The sequence below is a fragment of the Malania oleifera genome, chromosome 1, assembly GCF_029873635.1.
Source record: "Malania oleifera isolate guangnan ecotype guangnan chromosome 1, ASM2987363v1, whole genome shotgun sequence".
Taxonomy (NCBI): domain Eukaryota; kingdom Viridiplantae; phylum Streptophyta; class Magnoliopsida; order Santalales; family Ximeniaceae; genus Malania; species Malania oleifera.
Genome location: NC_080417.1, coordinates 128,409,385 through 128,433,148, shown reverse-complemented (window position 1 = coordinate 128,433,148; position 23,764 = coordinate 128,409,385). Strand labels below are relative to the sequence as shown.

General features: G+C 38.9%; 1 protein-coding gene across 2 annotated transcripts; it reads left to right on the top strand.

The window, feature by feature from the left end:
- Nucleotides 1-15,868: 15,868 nt before the first annotated feature.
- LOC131151218 (uncharacterized) lies at nt 15,869-17,238 on the top strand. Of its 2 annotated transcripts, XM_058102478.1 has the most exons (3): nt 15,898-16,119; nt 16,265-16,565; nt 16,917-17,238. In XM_058102478.1, the coding sequence occupies exons 2-3, from the start codon at nt 16,266-16,268 to the stop codon at nt 16,932-16,934; spliced, it is 318 nt and encodes a 105-aa protein (XP_057958461.1). In that variant the 5' UTR covers nt 15,898-16,119; nt 16,265; the 3' UTR covers nt 16,935-17,238. The 2 variants fall into 2 exon arrangements, with proteins under 2 accessions (XP_057958455.1, XP_057958461.1); XM_058102472.1 differs by having other exon boundaries at nt 15,869-16,565.
- The last annotated feature ends 6,526 nt before the right edge of the window (nt 17,239-23,764 follow it).

Here is a 23,764-nt window from a genome sequence, read left to right as displayed (position 1 = left end):
ACGCCAATTTCTGAGGCTCTATATAGAATGGCTCTGACTGAACTAAAGGAGTTAAAGGAATAGCTACAGGAACTACTTGACAAGGGGTTTATTAGACCAAGCGTATCATCTTGGGGAGCGCCGGTGTTGTTTGTAAAGAAGAAAGATGGTTCAATGAGAATGTGCATCGACTACAGGGAAATCAATAAAGTGACAATAAAGAATGAGTACCCATTACCCCATATTGACGACTTATTTGACCAGCTACAGGGCACACATGTTTTCTCCAAGATCGATCTACGATCTTGGTATCATCTGGTGAAGGTTAAATCAAAGGACGTACCAAAGACGACTTTCTGCACTAGATTTGGCCATCATGAATTTTTGGTTATGTTGTTCGGTTTGACGAATGCTTTTGCAGCATTCATGGACCCGATGAATAAGGTGTTCCATGAGTACTTAGATCAGTTCGTATTTGTGTTCATCGACGACTTCTTGGTTTATTTAAGGAGCCATGTGGAGCATGAAGCTTATTTGAGACTGGTACTTCAAGTACTTAGAGAAAAGAAGTTGTTTACTAAATTTAAGAAATGCGAATTTTGGCTGGAACAAGTTGCATTTTTGGGACATATAGTTTCCAAGGAGGGAATTTCAATGGGCCCAGGCAAAGTAGAGGCGGTAGTTCATTGGGCGAGACTGAAGAACGTGCATGAGGTTAGAAGTTTCTTGGGTTTGGCAGGATACTATCGCTAGTTCATAGAGGGATTTTTAAGGCAATCAAGTCCTCTGACACAGCTTAGGAGGAAGAACATGAAGTTTGAATGAATTGGTGAATACGAGTAGAGCTTTCAGAAATTTAAGCAGCGATTAGTCACTGCCCCAATTTTGACCATTCTAGCAGGAGATGATGGATTCGTGATCTAGAGTGACGCATCTAAAAAAGGACTCAGGTGTGTCCTAATACTGTAAGGAAAGGTTATTGCACATGCTTCTTGCCAACTTAAAGAGTATGAAAAGAATTATCCTATGCATGATTTGGAGTTGGCAGCAATAGTTTTTGCGTTAAAAATTTGGAGGCACTACCTATACAATGAAATGAGCGAGATCTTTACTGATCATAAGAGTCTTAAATACTTTTTCACTAAGAAGGAGTTGAACATGAGACAATGTAGATGAATTGAGTTGATAAAGGACTATAAGTGTACCATTAGCTACCACCTAGAAAAGGCTAATGTGGTAGTTGATGCTTTGACCTGGAAATCAGTAGGTGCGTCAGTCTCAGCAGTTGTAGCTCAGCATCATATCAGGATGGACCTAAAAAGGTTAGGTGTGGAGTTAGTAAAAGGGAATCACTAGGCATTCATGGCTAGTCTGGTTATCCAAATGACCTTGCAGGAAAGAAGTAAAGCCGCTCAAATGAGAGATGAAGAATTGATAAAAATTATGGAGAAAGTACGGTGTGAGCAACAAACAGACTTCATCAGAGTTTCAATGTCTGTGATGATGGGTTTGTCAGATTTCGCACTAGACTGTGTGTACCTAATGACGCGGAGATTAAAAGGGTGATTCTGGAGGAGGCTCATCGCTCTTTATACTATTCATCTAGGAAGCACAAAGATGTATAGAGATCTGCGAGAATCCTTCTGGTGGAGTAACATGAAGAGGGAGATGGCCAGATTTGTAGAATAGTGTCTAACATGTCAGAAGGTAAAGTGGAGCACTAGAGGCTAGCAAGACCACTGAAACCACTTGAAATCCCTAAGTGGAAGTGGGAGCATATCTTTATGGACTTCGTATTAGGATTGCCTTCAGCGGTGCATGGACAAAATGCTATATGGTTAATAGTGGATCGGCTGACGAAGACTGCGCACTTCGTTCCAATCAGATTCAATTATTTTATGAATAGGCTGGTAGAGCTTTATGTGTAGGAGATTGTATGACTTCATGGTGTCTCAACATCTATTCTTTCAAATTGAGATCCACGGTTCACCTTTCAGTTCTAGAAGAGTTTACAGGACGCCTTGGGATCTCAACTCACTTTCAATACTGCGTTTCACCCACAAACTGATGGAAAGTCCGAGAAAACCATTCAGATTCTAGAGGATATGTTGCGAGCGTGTGTGTTGGATTTTGATGATGGTTGGATTCGATATTTACTGCTAGTTGAGTTTGCATATAATAATAGTTATCAAGCCACTATCAAGATGGCACTATATGAAGCTTTGTATGGTCGTCGATGTCGATCTCCATTATATTAGGATGAGGTAGGCGAGCGGCAGATTTTGGGGCCAAAACTTGTTCCGCAGACTTTTGAGAAGGACAAGCTCATTAGGGAAAGGATTAAAACATCATAGAGTCGATAGAAGAGTTATATAGATACACGCCGGTGAGAGCTGGAGTTTGAGAGTGGTGATATGATATTTTTGACAATTGCTTCGATGAAAGGGTGATGAGATTTGGGAAGAAGGGTAAGTTGAGCCTTAGGTACATTGGGCCATTCGAGATTTTGAAAAGGATTGGTCCAGTTGCCTATCGAATGGTGTTACCCCAGTTTTGTCTAGAGTTCATGATGTTTTTCACATGCTAGTGTTCAAAAATTACATCCTATATCCTTCGCACGTGATAAGCTATGAATTCTTGGAAGTAAGAGATACCCTATCCTATAAAGAGGTACCAGTTCAAATCCTGGATCAAAAAATATAGGAACTACGTACTAAGGAAATTCCATTAATGAAGGTGCTGTGGCGACATCATGCGGTTAAGGAAACTTCTTGGGAGTTGGATACAGAAATACGTCAGAAGTACCCACAACTTTTCAGAGAGGCTTGGCACTAGACAGACCAGTATGATAGCACAGGTAAGCTTATAGGTTTTGTATACGGGTTGTGTAAAGTAGGTTTGTTTAATTTTATTAGTTTGTTTACGATTTTAGTATAGCGATGGTCTTTGGGAGAGTTTTTTATGGTTATTGTAATCCCCTAAGACATTGTGTCTAACCACGGTATTCCTCTGCCATAAGTGAGGGTATCTAATAAACTTGAAACGAGGCCGCTATGTGGGTGGTTACCAACTCTTCTATAGAGATTGATCGTTATTTAAGGATGTGATCGGTAACATTTAGTAAATTTCAAGGACGGAATTTTTATAAGGGGGGAATATTGTAGGAACCTGAACCCGAAAAAGAAAATACAAATAAATAAAAGAAGAGAGAAATAATGGAAAATAAAAATAGGAAATGGTTTGACAGGACCCCAAACCGTCGACGGTTTCACTGAGCTCAGGAAAAACCATCGACGGCTACAGTCAACAGAGAGCATAGGACTGCCAAACAGTCGATGGTTTTATAAGCATAGGGAAAACCATCGAAGGTTTTCCTACAGGCAAGCTTACTTAAGTAGTAAGCAATGTAATTTTAAATCATAAGTTTCATTTCTCTCTCTCTCTCTCTCTCTACTCTCACTCTCCCGTAGGCTCACCCGGATCCCGTCATTGGTCTCCGATCATCTCTCCCTCCTCTCTTGGCTTGCCGGCTCACTTTCGGTGGCAAATTCGGAAAGCTAGGGTTTTTGTTTTCGGAACGTTATCGGTCTATTTTCACGAATAGGTATGGGGATTAAGTTAAGTCGGGTTTTTATCGAAATTGAACTGATTAAACTGCATTATATATATGTATAGTTATGATTTCAAAGGTTATTTTGGAAACTAACAATTCAAAATGGAATTTACAAATTTTGGGTTTATTATACTGTGATTGAATAAAATGAATGGTGGAAAGCTTGGTTTTATCATACGAACTAAATATACTGAATTTTCCTAGTTGTTTAATTGATTATGTTTTAATATTAAACTTGTGTGGCATGAGAATAAACTATATGGTTTATTGTATAGCTAAACCTGAGTGTGGTGGTGAGAAGAATATTGTAAAAATTGTGATTTATACTAGAAATGTTGGTGGAAAATGCTCGAATTGTGATATGACGGCTGTAGGCCAAAATTTTGATATGATGGCTGTAGGTCAGGTTTTGAAATGGTGCCAGGTTTGATGTGAAACGAAAACAATGAGATTATATTTCAATTTTATTACTTAAATTACATGATATGGTTTAAAAACCCTGAGGACTAGTTGTATTGTTAGCACGATATTGTTTCTAGTGATTTGTTTGGTCAGTTACACTCACACTGTAGTGAAAGTGTAGGGGCGTTTCAGCCAGTTGGCCTGTGAAGAGTTGTTGTACCTTCCTTGGGATCCAAACCAGGAAGTGATAAGGCAATCAGACCTGCAACTGAGTTTCAAATGCCTGCAGACGTACTTGTAGATGGTTACTTTCACTTTGTCTTGGTTGATCCCCCATGCTAAGTCTAGCCTTCGAGCCGCACAACTCGTCATGGGGGTTAATCATGTTGTTGTATAGTTTATGTACATGGATTGTATGGACAAAGTTTGATTATGTCTTTTATGTTGGTTTGTAATATGGGTGTTGGGGATTTTGATGTATGATGGTAGTTTAGAACTCTGGTAATGTTTTGGAGAATGTTTAAATTATTTTCGCCGCTTTTATATGATAATTATGGTATTAGGAAGGCAGATGTTACGAAAGTAGCACCCTGGGCCTCACGTGGTGGGTCTGGGCGTTACAGGTGGTATCAGAGCCTAAGTTTGCTAGGTTCTGCAGACTTTGATAGTGGATGATTACATGAGTATAGGTTGAGATAAGATAAGGATAAGAATGGATAAGTTAGGTTAAGTTTTGGGTCTAGAAGCTTAGAGGCGGTAATCCTTTGACGGTCTTCTGTGTCTTTCTTGGAATGACGATTTTAGGAAAACCACAGTGAATCCATAGGTGGTATTACCTGGAGCCGTTTTAGGGAGGTTTTCTTCAACAAGTATTTCCTCGCTGCCACTTGGGAGGCTAAGGTAGAAGAATTTCTAAACCTAACTTAGGGGCCCTTGAACGTGCAACAATACGCGGCCAAGTTTTTGGAGCTATCTCGCTTTGCCCTATACATGATCCCAGAGGAGCCGAAGAAGGCCCGGAGGTTTGAGCCCAGGAATATGCACACAGGTGGTGGCGTTGTTGGCCCAGAGTTTTTCTGAACTTGTGGACAAGGCCATGGCAGTTAAGGCCAACATTTAGGAGGGTGCGAGAGTAGCAAACTAGAAGAAGAGCCCCTTGCCTCAAGGGTTTCAGACCGGCACCAGCCAGGGTTCATAGAGGACGCCTAGTAATTTCATGGGCCAGTGACAGAAGATGGGATATCGAGCCTTTCTGGGCGATTCATCACGCTCTACCTATGTTAGGTGCCATCAAACGCATTGGGGCAAGTGTAGAGGTTGATCAGTTGTCTGCTGCCAGTACGGTAGGGCTAGACATATGGTGCGGGACTGCCGTGTGACGTTGAATAATGCACCCTTGCAGCATCAGTATCGGGGAGGTAACTCGGCACCCCAAGGTGGTCACAAGAGGGGCACCGCCTAGGCGCAGGTGTACTCGCTTACGCCAGGAGATGCAGAGAACGTCGGTGACGTGGTATAGGTACTATTTCCATTTTTTCAATAGTGGTGTTGTGTTTTTTGACTCAAGTGTGACGCACTCTTTTGTATCTCGGGGATTGGTTACATTGTGCGAGGTAGAGACTCAGTTATTAGATGTCGAGTTAGTGGTGATCACACTGATAGGGTCAGTTGTAGTTTATAGGAAGGTGATTAGAGACTACCCAGTGAAAATATAGGAGAGAATGCTACCTGCTAGTTTGATTGTTTTTGACACGCATGGTTTTGATGTCATTCTACGGATGGACTGGCTAGCATCTAGTTACGCGAGTATTGATTGCCACATGAAGGAGGTAGTGTTTAGACCTCCTAGGAAGCAGGAGTTTAAATTTGTTGGGTCTCGTGTGCGCTTTTCACCACCGATCCTTTCAGCCATTCAGGCAAAGAGGCTACTGCTGGAGGGATGCCAGGGGTACGTGGCAGTTGTGAAAGAAGCACCGAGTGAGGAACTTAAGCTGGAGGATATTCCCATGGTAAGGGAGTTCTCGGATGTTTTTCCTAAGGACTTACTAGGATTTCTTCCTGATTGCGAGGTGGAGTTTGCCATTGATTTAACTCCAGGGACGACATCAATTTTTAAGGCTCCATACAGAATGACTCCAAATGAACTAAAGGAGTTAAAGGAATAGCTATAGGAACTACTTGACAAGGGGTTTATCAGACTGAGCGTATCACCCTGGGGAGCACCGGTGTTGTTTGTAAAGAAGAAAGATGGGTCGATGAGAATGTGCATCGACTATAGGGAAATCAATAAAGTGATTGTAAAGAATAAGTACTCGTTATCCCGTATTGACGACCTATTTGACCAGCTACCGAGCACATAGGTTTTCTCCAAAATCGATCTACGATCTAGGTATCATTAGGTGAAGGTTAAATCAAAGGATGTACCAAATATGACTTTCCACACTAGGTATGACTATTACGAATTTTTGGTTATGCCGTTTGGTTTGACGAATGCTCTCGCAACATTCATGGACCTGAAAAGAAGTTGTTTGCTAAATTTAAGAAATTCAAATTCTAGCTGGGACGAGTTGCATTTCTGGGACATATAGTGTCTAGGGTGGGAATTTTAGTGGATTGGGCAAAGTAAAGGCAGTAGTTGATTGGGCGAGACCGAAGAACGTGCATGAGGTTAGAAGTGATGACTAATCTGAACCTAATCACCATATCCCAAATGATATGGCCAATCTGAACCTAAACAGTGATGACTATGATGGTACAAACCAACTTCAGGTTGGCAGTGGGCAAGGTTTTTGTATCTCTAAAACTTACAATTCTACTCTTAATACATCATCTCATTCTTTTGTGTTAAATCAATTCCTTTTGGTCTCTAAAATTCAGAAAAAAATTACTTTCTGTTAAAAAAATTTGTATTGATAATAATGTTTATTTCTAGTTTCATGACAAATATTTTCTTGTGAAGGATTACTTGGCGAACGTCCTTCATCGAGGTCAAGTCAGTAATGGTTTATACCATTTTTCCAACACCAACGTTCATCCTCAAGCCCTTTCAAGTATTCATGTTTCTTTTGATTAGTGGCATTGACGACTTGGCCATGCTGCTCCTTAAGTTGTTCAACGTGTTCTGTCCTTCAATAAGCTTCCAGTTGATAAAATAAAGAGGCACACTATGTGCCCTGATTGCCAATTAGCCAAGAGCCATGCTTTGCTTTTTAACACTTCTATTTATGTTTTTCATGCTCTATTAGACTTAATTTTCACATATGTATGGGGTCTGGATTTTGTAGCCTCTATTTATCTTAGACCATATAACAAACATAAATTGGATTTTCAAAGCAAATCATGTATTTTCCTTGGCTATAGTGTTAATCACCATGGGTACAAGTGTCTTGACTTATCAACTAGTCGAGTTTATGTGTCTCGTTATGTAATCTTTGTTGGAAAATTTGTTTCCTTATCAGAAAAATACCTCACCCGTAACATCTTCAACATCCAACTTATTCTAGTTTTCAAATAAGGCTTCTATTTTGTTTGATTCGGGTGCAACCCATTCTTTTTATCGGTGAATTTTATCAAACGGTGTAGGGTTGAGACCCAAGTCATGAACGAGGTGTTATCTGTTACTACACCTTCTGGGAGTATATTATTTTGTAGGAGGATGTTAGCAAACTGACTAGTGTTAATTCAGGGGAGGCTAGTACCGGCGAATTTTATGGTGTACGATATGTCGGGGTTCGATGTCATACTGGGGATGGATTGGTTGTTCTCCAGTTATGTTGCAATTGACTGTCGTAGGAAGGTAGTCATTTCAGACCTCCTGGGGAGCAGGAGTATAAGTTCGTGGGATCGTGTGTGCGTTCGACACCATAGGTTTTATCAACATTGCAGGTGAGAAGGTTACTCTTGGACAGGTATCAGGGGTACCTAGCTTGTGTGAAGGAACCACCGTGGGATAAGTTGAGGCTCAAGGATATTCAGGTATTCAGTGAGTTCCCGGATGTGTTTCAAGATGATTTACCCGGTTTACCTTCGGATCGTGAGGTGGAGTTCACTATATAGTTACTGCCTGGTAAGATACCAATCTCTAAAGTGAATTTGAAAAGGCCCGTACTGAGGAGGCAAAAAGTTCAAAATAAACTGAACAAGGAGGTCTTCATTAACATTCATTCCCAAAGTATTAAGTCTAGCAGCCAGATTAGACATTTCTATGACATGTTCATTCATTCCTTTGCTGCCATCAAATTTCACTGTGGTTAGTTCAGCCATCAACCTTCCTGCAAGGGACTTATCAGCTGAACGAAATCTATCTTCCACTACCTTAAGATATTCCTTTGCGTTATCTAGTTGAGGGAGTGTTGATTTAATATTATTTGCTATACACATTCGCATAAACATCATACTTAATCTGTTCGGTCTTTCCCATGACTTATACAAAGCTTGCTGTTCCGAAATGCTGGTTTCAGTAATAGCAGCCGATTTATCCATTCGCAGAGCTAAGTCCAGATCTAGAACACCAAGGTGAAACTGAATTTGTTCATTCCAATCAGAGAAATTTGCCCCATTAAAGATTAGAACAGAAGAAGCCAGCGAATGCAATGAAACAGGAACAGACACTGTAATAACACAAAATGCTCACTACATAAATGCTTTGAGTTTAGAACATTTCATTAGTAAATTGCGTTCAATCTTTGGATCAACTTATGCAATATACTAATCCTTACACTTACTGGTAATTTTTATTCATCAAGATATAATTGATAACCTTTATAAAGTTTGATTGGTCTGTCACCTTTGGGCAGACATCACTATCATTCATTAATTATTCTGATTAAATCAATGATTATTTGAAAGTTGGTGCACCTTTGGGTCAGTCATAATATTCAAATAATCATTCTGTAATAATTTTGCAATATTATATCTCAATACAATGTTTATAATTTTTCTTAACGAAATCACTTTGGTGATAACAAGCTAATCATAATATAAACATTAATTGACTCCATACTCAGCAAAATCAATCCAAGTTTAAAGCAGATAATCAATTTCTTACAATGAAAATTTTACTTGGATTAACATTTTATTTTATTTTATGTAAAATCAGGCAGCCCATGTATTAAAAAACTGTAGCCCATGTATTAAAAACACTGCAGCCCGTATATAAAAAAAAACTGACAGCCACTAGCAACCCATATATTAAAAACAGATAGCCCATGTATAAAAAAACAGGCAGCCCATGTATTAAAAAAAAAAACAGTAGCCCGTACATTTAAAAACTTCACGATACAACCAAAATTGCGATTAGTTTTTTTTTTTTTAAAAAAAAAAAACAAAACAACTTATCTATGCCATGTTTCATATTCATCTCAGAGTTCATTTCAAAATACCAATCCATAATATACAATAGATAATCAATTCCCCAATATAAGAATTTTACTAACTTACTTTCATGTAAAATTCTCTAAATTATGCATGCATAACATGTGAGTGTTACATTATTAATCAAGTTATAATAAAATTATTCGCATGCATATCATTCAGCAGCACTACTTTAATATCACTATATAGGGGAAAACCGTCAACGATCCACATGTAAGAAAATTTTCAAACCAACAAAAAACCCCATAAATCCATCAAATATCACATATATTTTCAGGAATCATTTATCATATAAATTCTTCAGTTCGATTTCATAAAATATCATGAACACAAATTTTCACACGAACCCATAACAAGATTGTAAAGGGTTAAAAGAAACGATATTTATCATGAAAGGAAGATCATGATAATTTCAAACCTTGACTTTGATACCACGTGTAAGAAAACTTTCATAAATGTATTTCAGTCAAGGATCTTCAATTATCATGAACTTCACATCAATTACTTTATGCGGAAAATAAATAAATCATAAACTGTAAACTTTACATACCGGAATTAGCCATATCGAACCTATTGAGAAAAACACCCAGAGAATCCGAAGAAATCGTTTCTCCCACTTCTCCTCTTTCTCTTTCCTTCCTTCACCAGATCTATGGGATCTCCTGATGATTAGAGAAGTAGAGGCAGAGAGGACAATTCCTTTCTTCTTATCTTTTCTTTACAGCTAACACCACCATGTAGCTAACCCCTTAGAGTTTAACTTGATGTATAGCACACCCTTACAGCTATACCCCATAATAGTAGCTAATGTATATTATATATATATATATATATATATATATATATATATATATATATATATATATTATATATATTATATACATATATATCTATAATATTTATGTATAGGAATCTCTTCAAACTTCCACCATTAATTTCTCATATTAAATAAGCTAACCTTTTAGTTAACTCATACAATCATTAATTCATATCCTTATCATATGGTACACATTCCCTATATGTGGGACCCACATCATTCATGTGGGACATATCCTTTGGAATATAAATCCTACATCATATGCTCAGCACAACTGCAAAATACCAATCTCCACAACATCAAACCATGCTCACCCCTCCCAAAACCTAAAAATGCTATAGCCAAAAAATCCCCTATCAACTCCAAACACACGCAACTCTCACCTCAAATAACCCAAAAAGATTACTCCACACCCACCATGAAAAGAAGCAATGAAAGAATAGGTGAGAAACATTCTCAACTTTCAAAGCAAAGAGAACTAAGAGTTGTGGATAAAACCTTAAGGTCTGCTACTCTGCAACAGATTGCAGCGTTTATTAAGAACAACCAACCAAATGATCCTTTTTATCCCCCACCCCAGACCCAAGAAAATCTCTCATGATTTTCTCAAAGTTACTGGCTACCCTCACTAGACAAGAAATAAAGAGGAATACTAGCATGCCAAGCTTAAGTGAGAGTAATACATCCACCTAGAGAAAATAAAGCACCCTTCCACCCATCCAACCTCTTAAACACCTTCTCCATCATAGGATCCTAAAACCAAACTGTCCTAGGAAATAGTATGCCACAGTTGAGAAACCACAACCCCGTCACTTCCAACCACAATCCCTCTAACAAATCCTCTCTCTAAACCCAAACTACTAAAAACATCTACCGCAAGAACAAACAAAAAACACAAAACGAGGATTTCCATGCCTAACCCTTCTCAAAGCCAAAAACCAAGATTCAGGCTCTCCATTAAAATGACAGAAAAGAAGCAATGTATAAACATTCCCTCGTCCAAGGCTGCTACCTTTAACCAAACCCTTTTTTCAAGAATATATATTGAGGAAATTCCAACTTACTCGGCATAAGCATTTTCAAAGTCTACTTTAAAAATAAGTCCCTTATCTCTCCTCCTACAAACATCATCAACAACCGCATTTGTTGCTAAAATAGAATGAAATATGCCTATTCCCCCAAAAGCACTTTTAAGCCTCCAAAACAATGTCTCCTATCACAAAACTCAGGCTATTAGCTAAAATCTTGGCAACTTTTTAATCAATCTATTCTTCTTAGGCGCCAAAATGGTGAAAGTTAAGAGTTAATGCTTTCACCCTAAATACCATTAAAAAATAACTCACAGAATATCTTCACTAAATCCCCTCTAACAACATCCCAACTCTCTTGAAAGAAAGCCATACTAAACCCATCCGGACTAGTAGCCTTATCCCCCACCATTTTGAACACTGCCGCCTTAACCTCACTTCCCTCAGAAGGTCGCTTCAACCACCTCATCTGCTAAATACAAATAGGACTCCAACCCTTCACACATAGGCCTGCAAACTGTTGCGAAAAAAAATGATCGACAAATAGCAATCGCACAAGCAAAATTATGCAACACAAATGTGAGACCAGATTTACGTGATTCGGTCCACTATGACCTACGTCCACGGGAGAGTACAAATCCACTATAATCATCGGGATAATTACACAAGGAGAAGGAGGATGCTACTGCCCTCAACTCCTCTCTCACTCTCTCTTCACTCTGCCTCACAACACAGCACCACACACACTCTGCAACACAGCTTTCTACATGCATACACACTCTGCAACTTTACTGCACTCAGCTACAACTCACCACACACTACTGCAATTCACCGCACACAACTGCAATTAACCACACACACATACATTACATATATATACACATGGGAGAGGGAAGAAGTCAAATAAGGAAGCTGTGATGTCAACATGATAGGTCAATTGTTGGTGGCCGTCCATCTCTAGCTTCAACATTTTCTGCTGGGTGGTGCGACTGCCAACACCCATACGAGCCACACATCTCCTAACACAAACATCCTCCTAAGTAAACAAATTAGCCAAAAATTTCTAAATCCCCTCAGAAATAAAAAAAGAATCAGCAGTAACCTCTCCTCCCCTCAATCTGAATTCCACAATCATACAGCTTCTCCTTAACGCACCTATGAGGAGAAAGAATTTACAAGAGGAAGAATGAGACTTCTTCTGAGAAAAACAGGGACAAACTAGAAATAAAAAATTAAAAACAACAGAGATAAGAGATTGTTAAGTCAGCATATTCCTCCAATCTCTTTGTAACTCTAAAAAATCCATAACCAAAACTCCACAAAGAGGCCAAGTACTGAATTTTCCTCAAACCAACACCCAATTCATTTTTTTCCAGAAAATATCCGAGCAATACGCTATGGTCCATCCCTATTGCCCATAAAATAACAAAAATACCACTCTTACAATGCTGCCCTATCCTTCATCCTACCAAAGCCTGCGAAAGAGATGGCTAACAAGTTTTGCACTAAAGGAGATACCTAGTTCTCTACCATAATACCAAAAAACATATTCCAAATCCTCCAAGAAAATTCACAGTGCAAAAGAAGATGGGAAGCTGTCTCGCAGTTCTTGTACTAGAGCACACATACAACAAAGGAGAGAGCCTTCAAAGATCTCCTAATTTACAACAAGTTATCAGAATTTATCTTATCAAGCACAACCAAGTGAAAGCCTTAATTTTTGTGGGATCCTTCACCCTCAAAATAGTAGGATATAGTGGAAATGACGGGTTGGAATGGATAAAAAATTAAAAATAAAAATATTTTCAAGAATACACTCTTGACTGATCGAAAGACCAAGAGCAACATCCCTCCCCGAAGAAAGGTTGCTCCGATTCAATAAAGATAACAGAGATTGTTGAATTGTAAAGTTATTTCTAGCATTCAAAGTCCAAAATAGGGGTTGTACTATTCATATGGTGGCAACACTATTCATTTGGTGGCTGCACATGTCTACAAAGGTGGCTACACTATTCATTTGACGGCTTTGAAAAGGAGGCTTACAAAATCCCTATAAATAGGGAAGTGGTGGTGAAGGAAGAAATCATCCCAAGCATCTCCAACTCCACCTTTAGAGAGAGAAATCAAGTACTCTCCTACAAAGTGTCTCTGTTGTAGCCTGTGTTTCTAGTTTCTCCTAATTTAAGAGAAATTGTATCATTATTTTTCATAGTGGATTCCTTCTACTCTTACCCGTGGTTTTTCCCTCAATTTGTTTGGGGTTTTCTACGTAAATGTTGGTGTCAATTCCTATTTTCTCATTTTTTATTTTAGCTGTGTGATACTGTTCCTACCCATTTAATTTCCTAACAGAGATGACAATTCCACCATCTCCCTTGTTAAGAGGTCTCTTAAAGTGGAGATTTCAAGAAACCAAAGAACTGATCAAGCCACCAATAGAGAAATGTATGGCTCTATTTTGCTAAGAACTCAAATGAAAGAGAAGAGGGAAAGAAGTAAAGAAGGGAGCATTTCCTAGCCAAGGGTCTTTCCAAAAAATGATCCAAGAACCCCTCCCCACATCAAGTTTAGAGTGACGGGTGAATGAAGGATAATATGAGAAATGGACCTCCAAGGACTCCCTAAGAACATCTTAAATTAACATTGGCATCCCACCCATTCCCATCCATTCAGTTCTCTATTGGTGGAGTCATGTTGGAGTGCTCAGATAATGATATTAATACTAGAGGGCTGAAAGGGGGGGGGGGGGGGGGTTTCCCTTTTATCTTTTATTTCTTCTCTTTTTAAAGGCACACATACGTAATTGCGGCAACCATTCTACAAAAAAAATGTCGTTAAGGGTGTTGGTTAGCTAACCATCATTGATATGGTTAATTAATTACCTTCCTTACACACAAATATACTCTCAAACTTAAAATCTAGGTTTCACAAATTTTTTAAAATATTTTATTTATTTTCCTAGTGTTTTCAAAACAAAAATAGTGGCAATTTCATGTCATATGATTTTAACTATTTTACCTCCTTTCTTCTTCAAAGCTCATTCTTGTTTGGGGACCACCATTCCCTTTTATCAACACCTTAGACAAATTATGGCGTCGATAACCTTAAAAAGAAGTCATTCATGTAAAATAATTTGCGATCATCAAATCAGATTAAAGAAACCTTGGGGCTATCAATAAAGTGAGTTAAACCCTAAGTAGCTCACGTATAAGCTAACTTATTAATGATCATAGTAGAGGTGTATTTGAGTTAAATTGAGTTGACACAATAGGATATTTGAACTTAACTAGAAAATATTGAAATCAAAAAGTTGACTTAAACTTGAACTCCATTTGTTAAGCTACTCAAGTAACTCAAACTTATTCAAACTTGAGTGAGTTAAGTTGTAGAGTGAATCAAACTCAAACAGCTCGTGAGTAAGCTTGACTTACTTACACCCCCTAAAACCTATCATGATTATTTTTTTTCATGAAGGAAGAGGAAAGGAATGAAAAATGATTGTAATCGTGCTATACAAATACGAGCCCATGATGACATGGACCCACATGGTAAGGAGTCACTGATGAAATAGTGTCGTCATAGGTCAGTGTCATTAAGTATTTTCCAAAGGGATTGGTTGGGCTTGTGCCAAGTCGATCAACTTGCCACCATGGCTTGCCTTAGTAGGGTAGGCTGGAACAATCTCTTAATTTTGTCTACATTTTTCTAGTTTAGCTGCTTTTAAGCCACTATTTTCAAATTCTTAAAAATAGAAAAGTTATATCCTAATACAATTTGAGAGAAAATTGATACAAATATAACAAATAAAATCTTCAAATCCTCCTCAACTCTTCAACTCTAAGAGCTTAAAACTTGTTGAAATACAACTTAAAACAAAGTCAATAGTGTACAATAATTTGTTATCATTAAAACTAACTTAATGAAGCCTTGAGACTAACAATGTAGTAAGCTCAGTTTGAGTAGCTCATGAATAAGCTTAACTAACTAATAATCATATTAGAGGTGTATTCGAGTTGAATTGAGTTGATTCAATAGGATACTCAAAACTCAACTCAAACTCAATCGATCTTAAAAGTGTTGAATTTAAACCAAACTCAACTACAAGTTCTTAACCTCAAACTCAACTTGATTAAACATATGTTGATTGCAATTTAATATTAAATACATGTATAAAGTATATATTAGATGACTTATATAATATAAAATAATAAAATTTAAAAGTTAGATTAGATTCAATCATGCTTGTGAGTAGTATTATAACTTAAACTTGACTTATTAAACTATTCAAGTAACTCGAACTTAAATCGAATTCGAGTAAAATCAAATTGAATCAAATTATAAAATGAATCGTACCTAAATAGATTGCGACTAAGTTCGATCAACTTATACTCCCTAAATCTTACCCTAATTAATTATTTAATAAAAAGAAAAGGAAAAATGGACTACAATCATAGGGAGTCACTTGTGAAGCATTTTCCAAAGGGATGGGTTGGGCTAGTGCCTCATTTGCTTCTTTTGTTTTTTGATTACATCGGGTGTTCTGACTTTCTCGGCCCATCTAGCTGACACTCCCATTGACCGGGTATACTCTGAGACACTCTGATGGCGGCATAGGGTAGTCATGCAACAAGGTCCCTCTCACTGCACAGAGGTATATGCAGAATTTGCTCGTTTGGGACAGAATCGAACCTGAGACTTAAACCAACAAGTGGCCCAAGCCAGCCATTGCCCGGGGGCTCTGTTTGCTTTTTTGCATGTACCGTATATAATTCTCATCTCTCTTATCCAACAGAGCTGAAAGAGCGGCCATGAAAAAAGCCATAATAATTTGATGCCTTATCCCAAGACCCCAACTTTCTTTAAACCAGGAAAGAAAGAAAGTTCAAAGAGGACGGCAATTTGCACAGGTACCATTGTCCTTCATTCGCATCGAAATCAGAAATTTCTCAGCTTTCCAATTCCCCCAACCCACATGATTGCATCCCCTCTTCCCCATCTCTCCTATATTTATCTCAGCTGAACTCTCTCTCCACAAATATTATAATTTACAAGCATGTCGTCGTCGTCGTCATTTTCGTCGGTAACTTGCTCCCCGAGCAGCAATTACAGCCGGAACATTCAAGTGGTTTCGAAGTCGGTGTCGGACAGACTTCTGGGAAAATACTTCGACGCATCAAAGTTCGATTTCGACTATGAGCAGAGCGGGCTTTGGTCTCCTCCGGTTCCCCGTAGAGCGTTCTTGGCCTCGCCCGCCGGCGATATTGTGTGCTCCCAAGACACAATGCTGACCAAACTCGAAAATGCAAGAAAGGGTTTCCCGTCATTTGGATTGAGGCGTATTTTCTGCATTCGCGTAAGCAGTATATGAATTTTTTATCATCTGTTTTCAAATTTCATCTTTTGATTTTTAGTTTTTATTGGCGATTTGTCGTCTCCTACTTTTGATATTTAAACTTCATTCTTCTGAATTAAATTACAGTGTGCACAATTTTCTTAGTACAAAAATATACAGCTTTAAGAATATTAATTAAATAGGTTTTTCATTTTTAAGTTTCTGTTGCTGTTTGCTATTTATATATTTTTTATTTTTGATAATTTTTTATGACAATACCGAGCAAATTCTTCGATTTAATATGCGTGTGTGAGACTTTTTTTTTGGTAAGTAATTTTTGGATGCTAATTCCATGTATTTTGGAATTTACAGGCCTTCGGATGCTCTTGAAGTGAATGATGGCGTCATCTTCATTATTATTATCCATCCACAGGATGTAATAATTATTTTTTATTGATAGAAAGCATGCAATTAAGTTCTTCATCCCCATGGATTTTAATTTATTAGTCCACTAATATGTCATTGTTTTTTAATAGTAGTTTATGGGTTATTAATCCTCCTTTTGTTTTAGTTTTCAGGTTAAACATGCAAGTGTGTTATATTATTGAAAAGGAAATAACTTATGTGATCATTTCTGTCTCATAAGCTTGCATTGTATACGAGATTCAATTTATTAAGCATCTGGTTGAGAAAATTATCTAGTCTAAAATTTTCAATCTTAATGCCCTTCTTATAAAAGTTTGGATTACCAAAGGAATATGAGAAGATGAATTTGTGGGTATATAAGATTTCTAGAAAATTTCAACTCTGACTCACATGAGATTTTTTAACACTGATCATCAACAATTTCTCCACTCCCATTGTTGGGAATCTTTAAAATTTTTCTTTAACCAAACATGGTGTATAATATTTTGTACATATATATATATATATATATATGTATGTCTATTTATTTACACAAATAATTAAGCAATAAAATCTGAATAGAGTGTGAAAGAATAAAAAGCAACACACCAAGAAGCATGCTCTGCAATCTGCGTGTATGGGTGCAGATGGCATGAAAGCAGGGGAAATACAGAGGGGATTTTCTGCAAAACAGCAGGGGATTGTTCTTGTGTCAGAAGATTGTGCAGCAAGCTCTGTTGTTTTTTCCTTTTCACTTTACCTTATTATAATTCCATTCTGCCCGTTAACGACTTGGATCAGATTCCCCCTCCGGTCTATCTACTTTTTAGTATATCAAGACTGCTGGAGGCAGAGTATTGCTGTTTTGCTTGAGTCTTTCTAGACCATTGCTCTGTTTCGCCAACTGAGAGCAGTGGATTGGATTTGTCCACATGAATATGATCTTACGTGTATTGTACAATGCAATTTCAGGAATCTGTGGCTTTACCTTTTTTGTTCATGTCAAACTCAAATCTTTTGTTAAATTAATTTAGAAGCCATTAGGAATTCTAAACTTCACTCGTTTGAAAAATTTTGCCGAATTTTTGTAATTTACTTGGAGCTCCTTCCACCCTTTGAAAAGGAAGTTTGGTGAAAGAAATTCCAAATCCACCGGTCCCATGTATGGTTAGGCATGATTGAATATATTTGACTTGTTTTAGCCTCCTCCTACCATAATTCATTAATTGCATTGGATGAAGGTGAGATTTTCAAAGTTAGGTAATGGTTCATGTCAATGAAAAATATCCTATAATACTCATTTTCAAAGGTTTTTTTTTTTAAAAAAAAATTTCTCAGTTTAATTTTATACAGTATTGGGTACAATAAGATAGAATAGATTGTAAGTAAAATGAAATGAAGTTATATGATAAAAATGTAAAATTATAATTCATTCAATTCATGCGGGTCAATAGATTCATTAGAATCATCATTAATAATGTTCTTATTTATTAGTGATAAAGGAAACTTCGTCTTTCTTAGCATTGGAACCTATGTTTAAGTAATTTACTATTTTTATGTAGTGATCAAATACACCATTTTGGCGTGCAAGACAGCTATGAATTACTTTTTGTTATTGCATATTTTCATTTTGAGGTAATCATATATCTTTAATAAAATAGAATTGGTAAGAGATGATTGTGGTTTTTATTTATCTATTTGTCTTATTTAAAGTTAAAGCTCGATTCTGATGGTTCTATAAGAGTTTTTGGAGAGCGAAAGGGAGATATTTGTGCATTAAAAATAGACATTATAACTAAGGGGGTGTTTGTTTGCACCGAATGGACTCTAAAAAGAGTCGTTTTACTGAATGGGCTCTATATTTAAAGGCCAGTTATGTTTGGTTGTACTTCTAAATTTCTTTTGATCGCCTCTTGTGAGGTGAGCATTAGGAGCGATGCTTAATTGTTAGAGATGGAGTTAGAAGACAGCTAGGAGATGACGCGTTGCTGAGTCAGAAAACGCGTGAATTTATTCTCAATTAAACTCTCCATTATAAACTTCCAATTGTGATTAATTTGATTGTTTTGTATTTAATCATGATGTAAATTCCAAGCCTATATAAAGAGGGCTATGGAAAGTGAAATATACAGCAGAGAATAGTGCAGAGAGAGCAGAGAAGCTCAGAGAGAGCTAAGAGGAAGAAGGGAGGAAGAGAGAGAGAGAGAATTGTAATATTTTTCGGCGAGTTAGTGAGTTTTAGTGTGTGCTCCGTGGACGTAGGTCGTTCTTGACCAAACTACGTAAAATCTTGGTGTCACTTTGATCTGGATGCTCACAAGGTCCTAACAAGTGGTATCAGAGCCTGGTTGGAGCAGAAAAGCCAGATTGGAAGTGATCCCGAAATTCGGAGCTCTGTCCAGTAGATCAAAACTGTGTTTTGAGGCCACCATCGCATTCAGCTCGCCGAAATGAAGAAAAGCGTGCCAGCAGAAACTCCAAACGAGCTCAGACCAACGTTCACGTGCCGCACGTGTCTTCTTTCCCCATTTCATCTCGACTCGACCCGATTCATACCCGACCCGAATCGTCAAGAGACTCAGACCCGGGTGAACCCGAGATCCAATCCTTGCCCCGAATCCGACCCGCCGCTCAGAATCGGCCACGTTAGCAGGGCCACAACAGCAGAAGAGTGCCACGTCAGCCGGAGCGCCACATCAGCACTGCCACGTCAGCTCCACGTCACCAGTGGGTCCCACCTCTGCCATGTTAGCAAGGGTGCCACGTCAGCGCCGCGTCATCAGTTGCCACGCCAACAAGTTTAACTGAAACTTTGACTGAGCTTTTCAGGTCATTTTGGGTCCGTTTTTTGAGTGACTTGAAGCATTTCTAGGGTTTTCAATCGTTTCGGATCCAACCACACTATCCATTTGACCTAATTCCATCTCTAGATCCACGAATCGAGATGTCGAATGAAAAGAGCTCAAAAATCAAAATGTTTAATGGGAATAATTTCAGTTTCTAGAAGATGCAGATAGAAGACTATTTGTTTGGGAAGGAATTGCACTTACCGTTAAAGGGCAAGCCAACATCCATAAACGAGAACGAGTGGGAGTTGCTTGATCAAAAAGCCCTCGGAGCCATCAGAATGACATTGTCGAAATCTGTGACTATCAATATCAAGCATATAACATCCACCAAGTCTCTAATAGATGTGCTCTCTAATATGTACGAGCAGCCTTCAGTCACAAATAAGGTACATCTCATGAAAAGACTATTTATGATGAATATGTCTGCAGGTGAGAGTTTCATCAGGCATTTGAATAACTTCAATGAGTTGTCTGATCAACTCGCCTTAGTCAGGATAATATTTGATAATGAGATTCGGGCTCTACTGATTCTCATTCAGTTGTCTGAAAATTGGAATGGAGTCGTCACTGCCATCAGTAGCTCCGCAAGAAAATTGAAACTTTTATACGATGAGGTCGTCTGTATGATTTCGACAGAGGAAATAAGAATGCAGCCGAACCATAGCTCCAATTCGAGTTTAGCCTTGAACATGGAGAGTTGAGGCAAAGGAAACGGGCATGGACGATCAAACAACCGCGGAAGATTTAGGCCCAGACGGTCTAAATCTGAAAATCCCAGAGGTACTCAGGACACAGGTTCTTAGAGCACGAAACTTATTGAGTGCTGGAACAGTGGAAAAACTAGTCATTATAGGAACTAGTGCAGGAGTCAGAAGAAAGAATTTGAGACGAGGGTAAAGACAGAAGCAAATATTGCTTCTGAGAATGATGAGATGTTGATCTGCTTTTTGGAGAGCAAGCAAGAGTCTTGGGTCTTAGACTCCGGAGCCTCATTTCATGCCACATGCTGCAGAGATTGCCTAGAGGAGTACACACCAGGTAATTTTGGTAAGGTGTACCTTGGCAACGATCAACGTTGCGCGTAACTGGAAAAGGAGTTGTGAAGATCAGTATAAACGGGTCAGTATGGAAACTGAAGGATGTTAGGTATATTCCAGACCTGAGAAAGAATTTGATCTCAGTTGGTCAGCTAGCAGATGAGGGATACACAGCGAAATTCATTGGCGATAAATGGAAAATCTCAAAGGGTGTACTAACAATTGCGCGAGGTAAGAAAAGCGGAACACTTTATCTAACCTCCAATGCCTTCATGTTTATTCCATTTGCTATAGGAAATGACGACAGCAACCTCTGGCACCAACGACTTGGTCACATGAGCGAGAAGGGACTCAGGGTGATGCACTCAAAAGAAAAATTAAGTGGTCTACAGTCAGTGCAGGTTGACATGTATGAGGATTGTATAATCAGGAAACAAAAGAGGGTTAGTTTCCAGATAAACACCCATGCTCCAAAGAAGAAGGGACTAGAACTGGTCCACTCAGAATGTGTTGGGCAGAATACCGAGAATCCTCAGGTGGAGGAACCAGTGGAGCAGATCGTCGCACCACCGTCTCCTACTCCAGCTCCGGAGCTTAGAAGATCTACTCGGTCACATATTCAAGACAGAAGGTATATTGATTATTTACTTCGTACAGATGAAGGAGAGCCCGAATGTAATGATAAAGCATGTCAGGTGGCATATACGAGCAAGTGGGAGCTTGGGATGAAGGATGAGATGACGTCCCTCACCTCCAACAGAACGTGGAAGTTGCCCAAAGGCCTTCACAACAAGTGGGTGTACAGAATCGAAGATGAGCATGATGGCTCTAGAAGGTACAAGTCTCGGTTGGTAGTCAAAGACTTTGAGCAGAAGGACGGGATTGACTACACAGATATTTTTACACCAGTTGTGAAAATGACAGATATCAGATTAGTCCGCAGAAATCAAGCAGATAGGAAGGTGGCGACTACAGAGGAACTGAAGTTATTTTCAACTTCAGTTGGTCTTCATGCCTGAAGACATATTTTGAGCGCATCATTTATTCATGATACTAGTTGAGGAGGTGTCTCTGTTTCCTAGTGGGAGATTGTTAAATATGGAGCTAGAAGACAGCCAGGAGATGACGCGATGCTGAGTCAGAAAACGCGTGAATTTATTCTCAATTAAACTCTCCATTATAAACTTCCAATTGTGATTAATTTGATTGTTTTGTATTTAATCATGATGTAAATTCCAAGCCTATATAAAAGGGGCTATGGAAAGTGAAATATACAGCACAAAATAGTGCAGAGAGAGCAGAGAAGCTCAGAGAGAGCTGAGAGGAAGAAGGGAGGAAGAGAGAGAGAGAAAGAGAATTGTAATATTTTTCGGCGAGTTAGTGAATTTTAGTTTGTGCTCCATGGATGTAGGTTGTTCTTGACCGAACCACGTAAAATCTTGGTGTCACTTTGATCTGGATGCTCACAAGGTCCTAACAAGTGGTATCAGAACTCGGTTGGAGCAAAAAAGCCAGATTGGAAGTGATCCCGAAATTCGGAGCTCTGTCCAGTAGATCAAAACTGCGTTTTGAGACCACCATTGCATTCAGCTTGCCAAGACAAAGAAACGCGTGCCAACCGAAGCTCCAAACGAGCTCAGACCAACGTTCATGCGCCCCCACGTGTATTGCTGGAGCAAGACGCCTTTCCATGCGCCAACTACGCACAGCACGCGTCTTCTTTCCCCGTTCCATCTCGACTCAACCCGATTCATACCTGACCCAAACCAGCAAGAGACTTAGACCCAGGTGAACCTGAGATCCGATCCTTGCCCCGGATCCAACCCGCCACTCAGAACCGACCATGTTAGCAGGGTCACGTCAGCAGAAGAGCGCCACGTCAGCTTGTGGGCCCACACTGCCACATCAGCTCCACGTCACCAGTGGGTCCCACCTCTACCACGTCAGTAGGGGTGCCACGTCAGCGCCGCGTCATCAGTTGCCACGTCAGCAAGTTTGATTGAAACTTTGATTAAGCTTTTCGGGTCATTTTGGGTCCGTTTTTCGAGCAACTTGAACCATTTCTAGGGTTTTTGATCATTCCGGATTCAACCGCGCTATCCATTTGACCTAATTCCATCTCTAGATCCTTGAATTGAGATGTCAAACGAAAAGAGCTCAAAAATCAAAATGTTTAATGGGAGCAATTTCAGTTTCTAGAAGATGCAGATATAAGACTATTTGTTTGGGAAGGAATTGCACTTACCGTTAAAGGGCAAGCCAACATCCATAAACGAGAACGAGTGGGAGTTGCTTGATCAAAAAGCCCTCGGAGCCATCAGAATGACATTATCGAAATCTGTGGCGTTCAATATCAAGCATATTACATCCACCAAGTCTCTGATGGATGCGCTCTCTAATATGTACGAGCAGCCTTCAGTCGCAAATAAGGTACATCTCATGAAAAGACTATTTATGATGAACATGTCTGCAGGTGAGAGTTTCAGCAGGCATTTGAATAACTTCAATGAATTGTCTAATCAACTCGCCTCAGTCGGGATAACGTTTGATAACGAGTTTCAGGCTCTACTGATTCTTAGTCAGTTGCCTGAAAATTGGAATGGTGTCGTCACTGCTATCAGTAGCTCCGCAGGAAAATCGAAGCTTGTATATGGTGAGGTCGTCAACATGATTTTTACAGAGGAAATAAGAATGCAGCTGAACCATAACTCCAATTCGAGTTTAGCCTTGAACATGGAGAGTTGAGGCAAAGGAAACGGGCATGGACGATCAAACAACCGCGGAAGATTTAGGCCCAGAACGTCTAAATCCAAAAATCCCAGAGGAGCTCAGGACACAGGTTCTCAGAGCACGAAAGTTATTGAGTGCTGGAACTGTGGAAAGACTAGTCATTATAGGAACTAGTGCAGGAGTCAGAAGAAAGAATTTG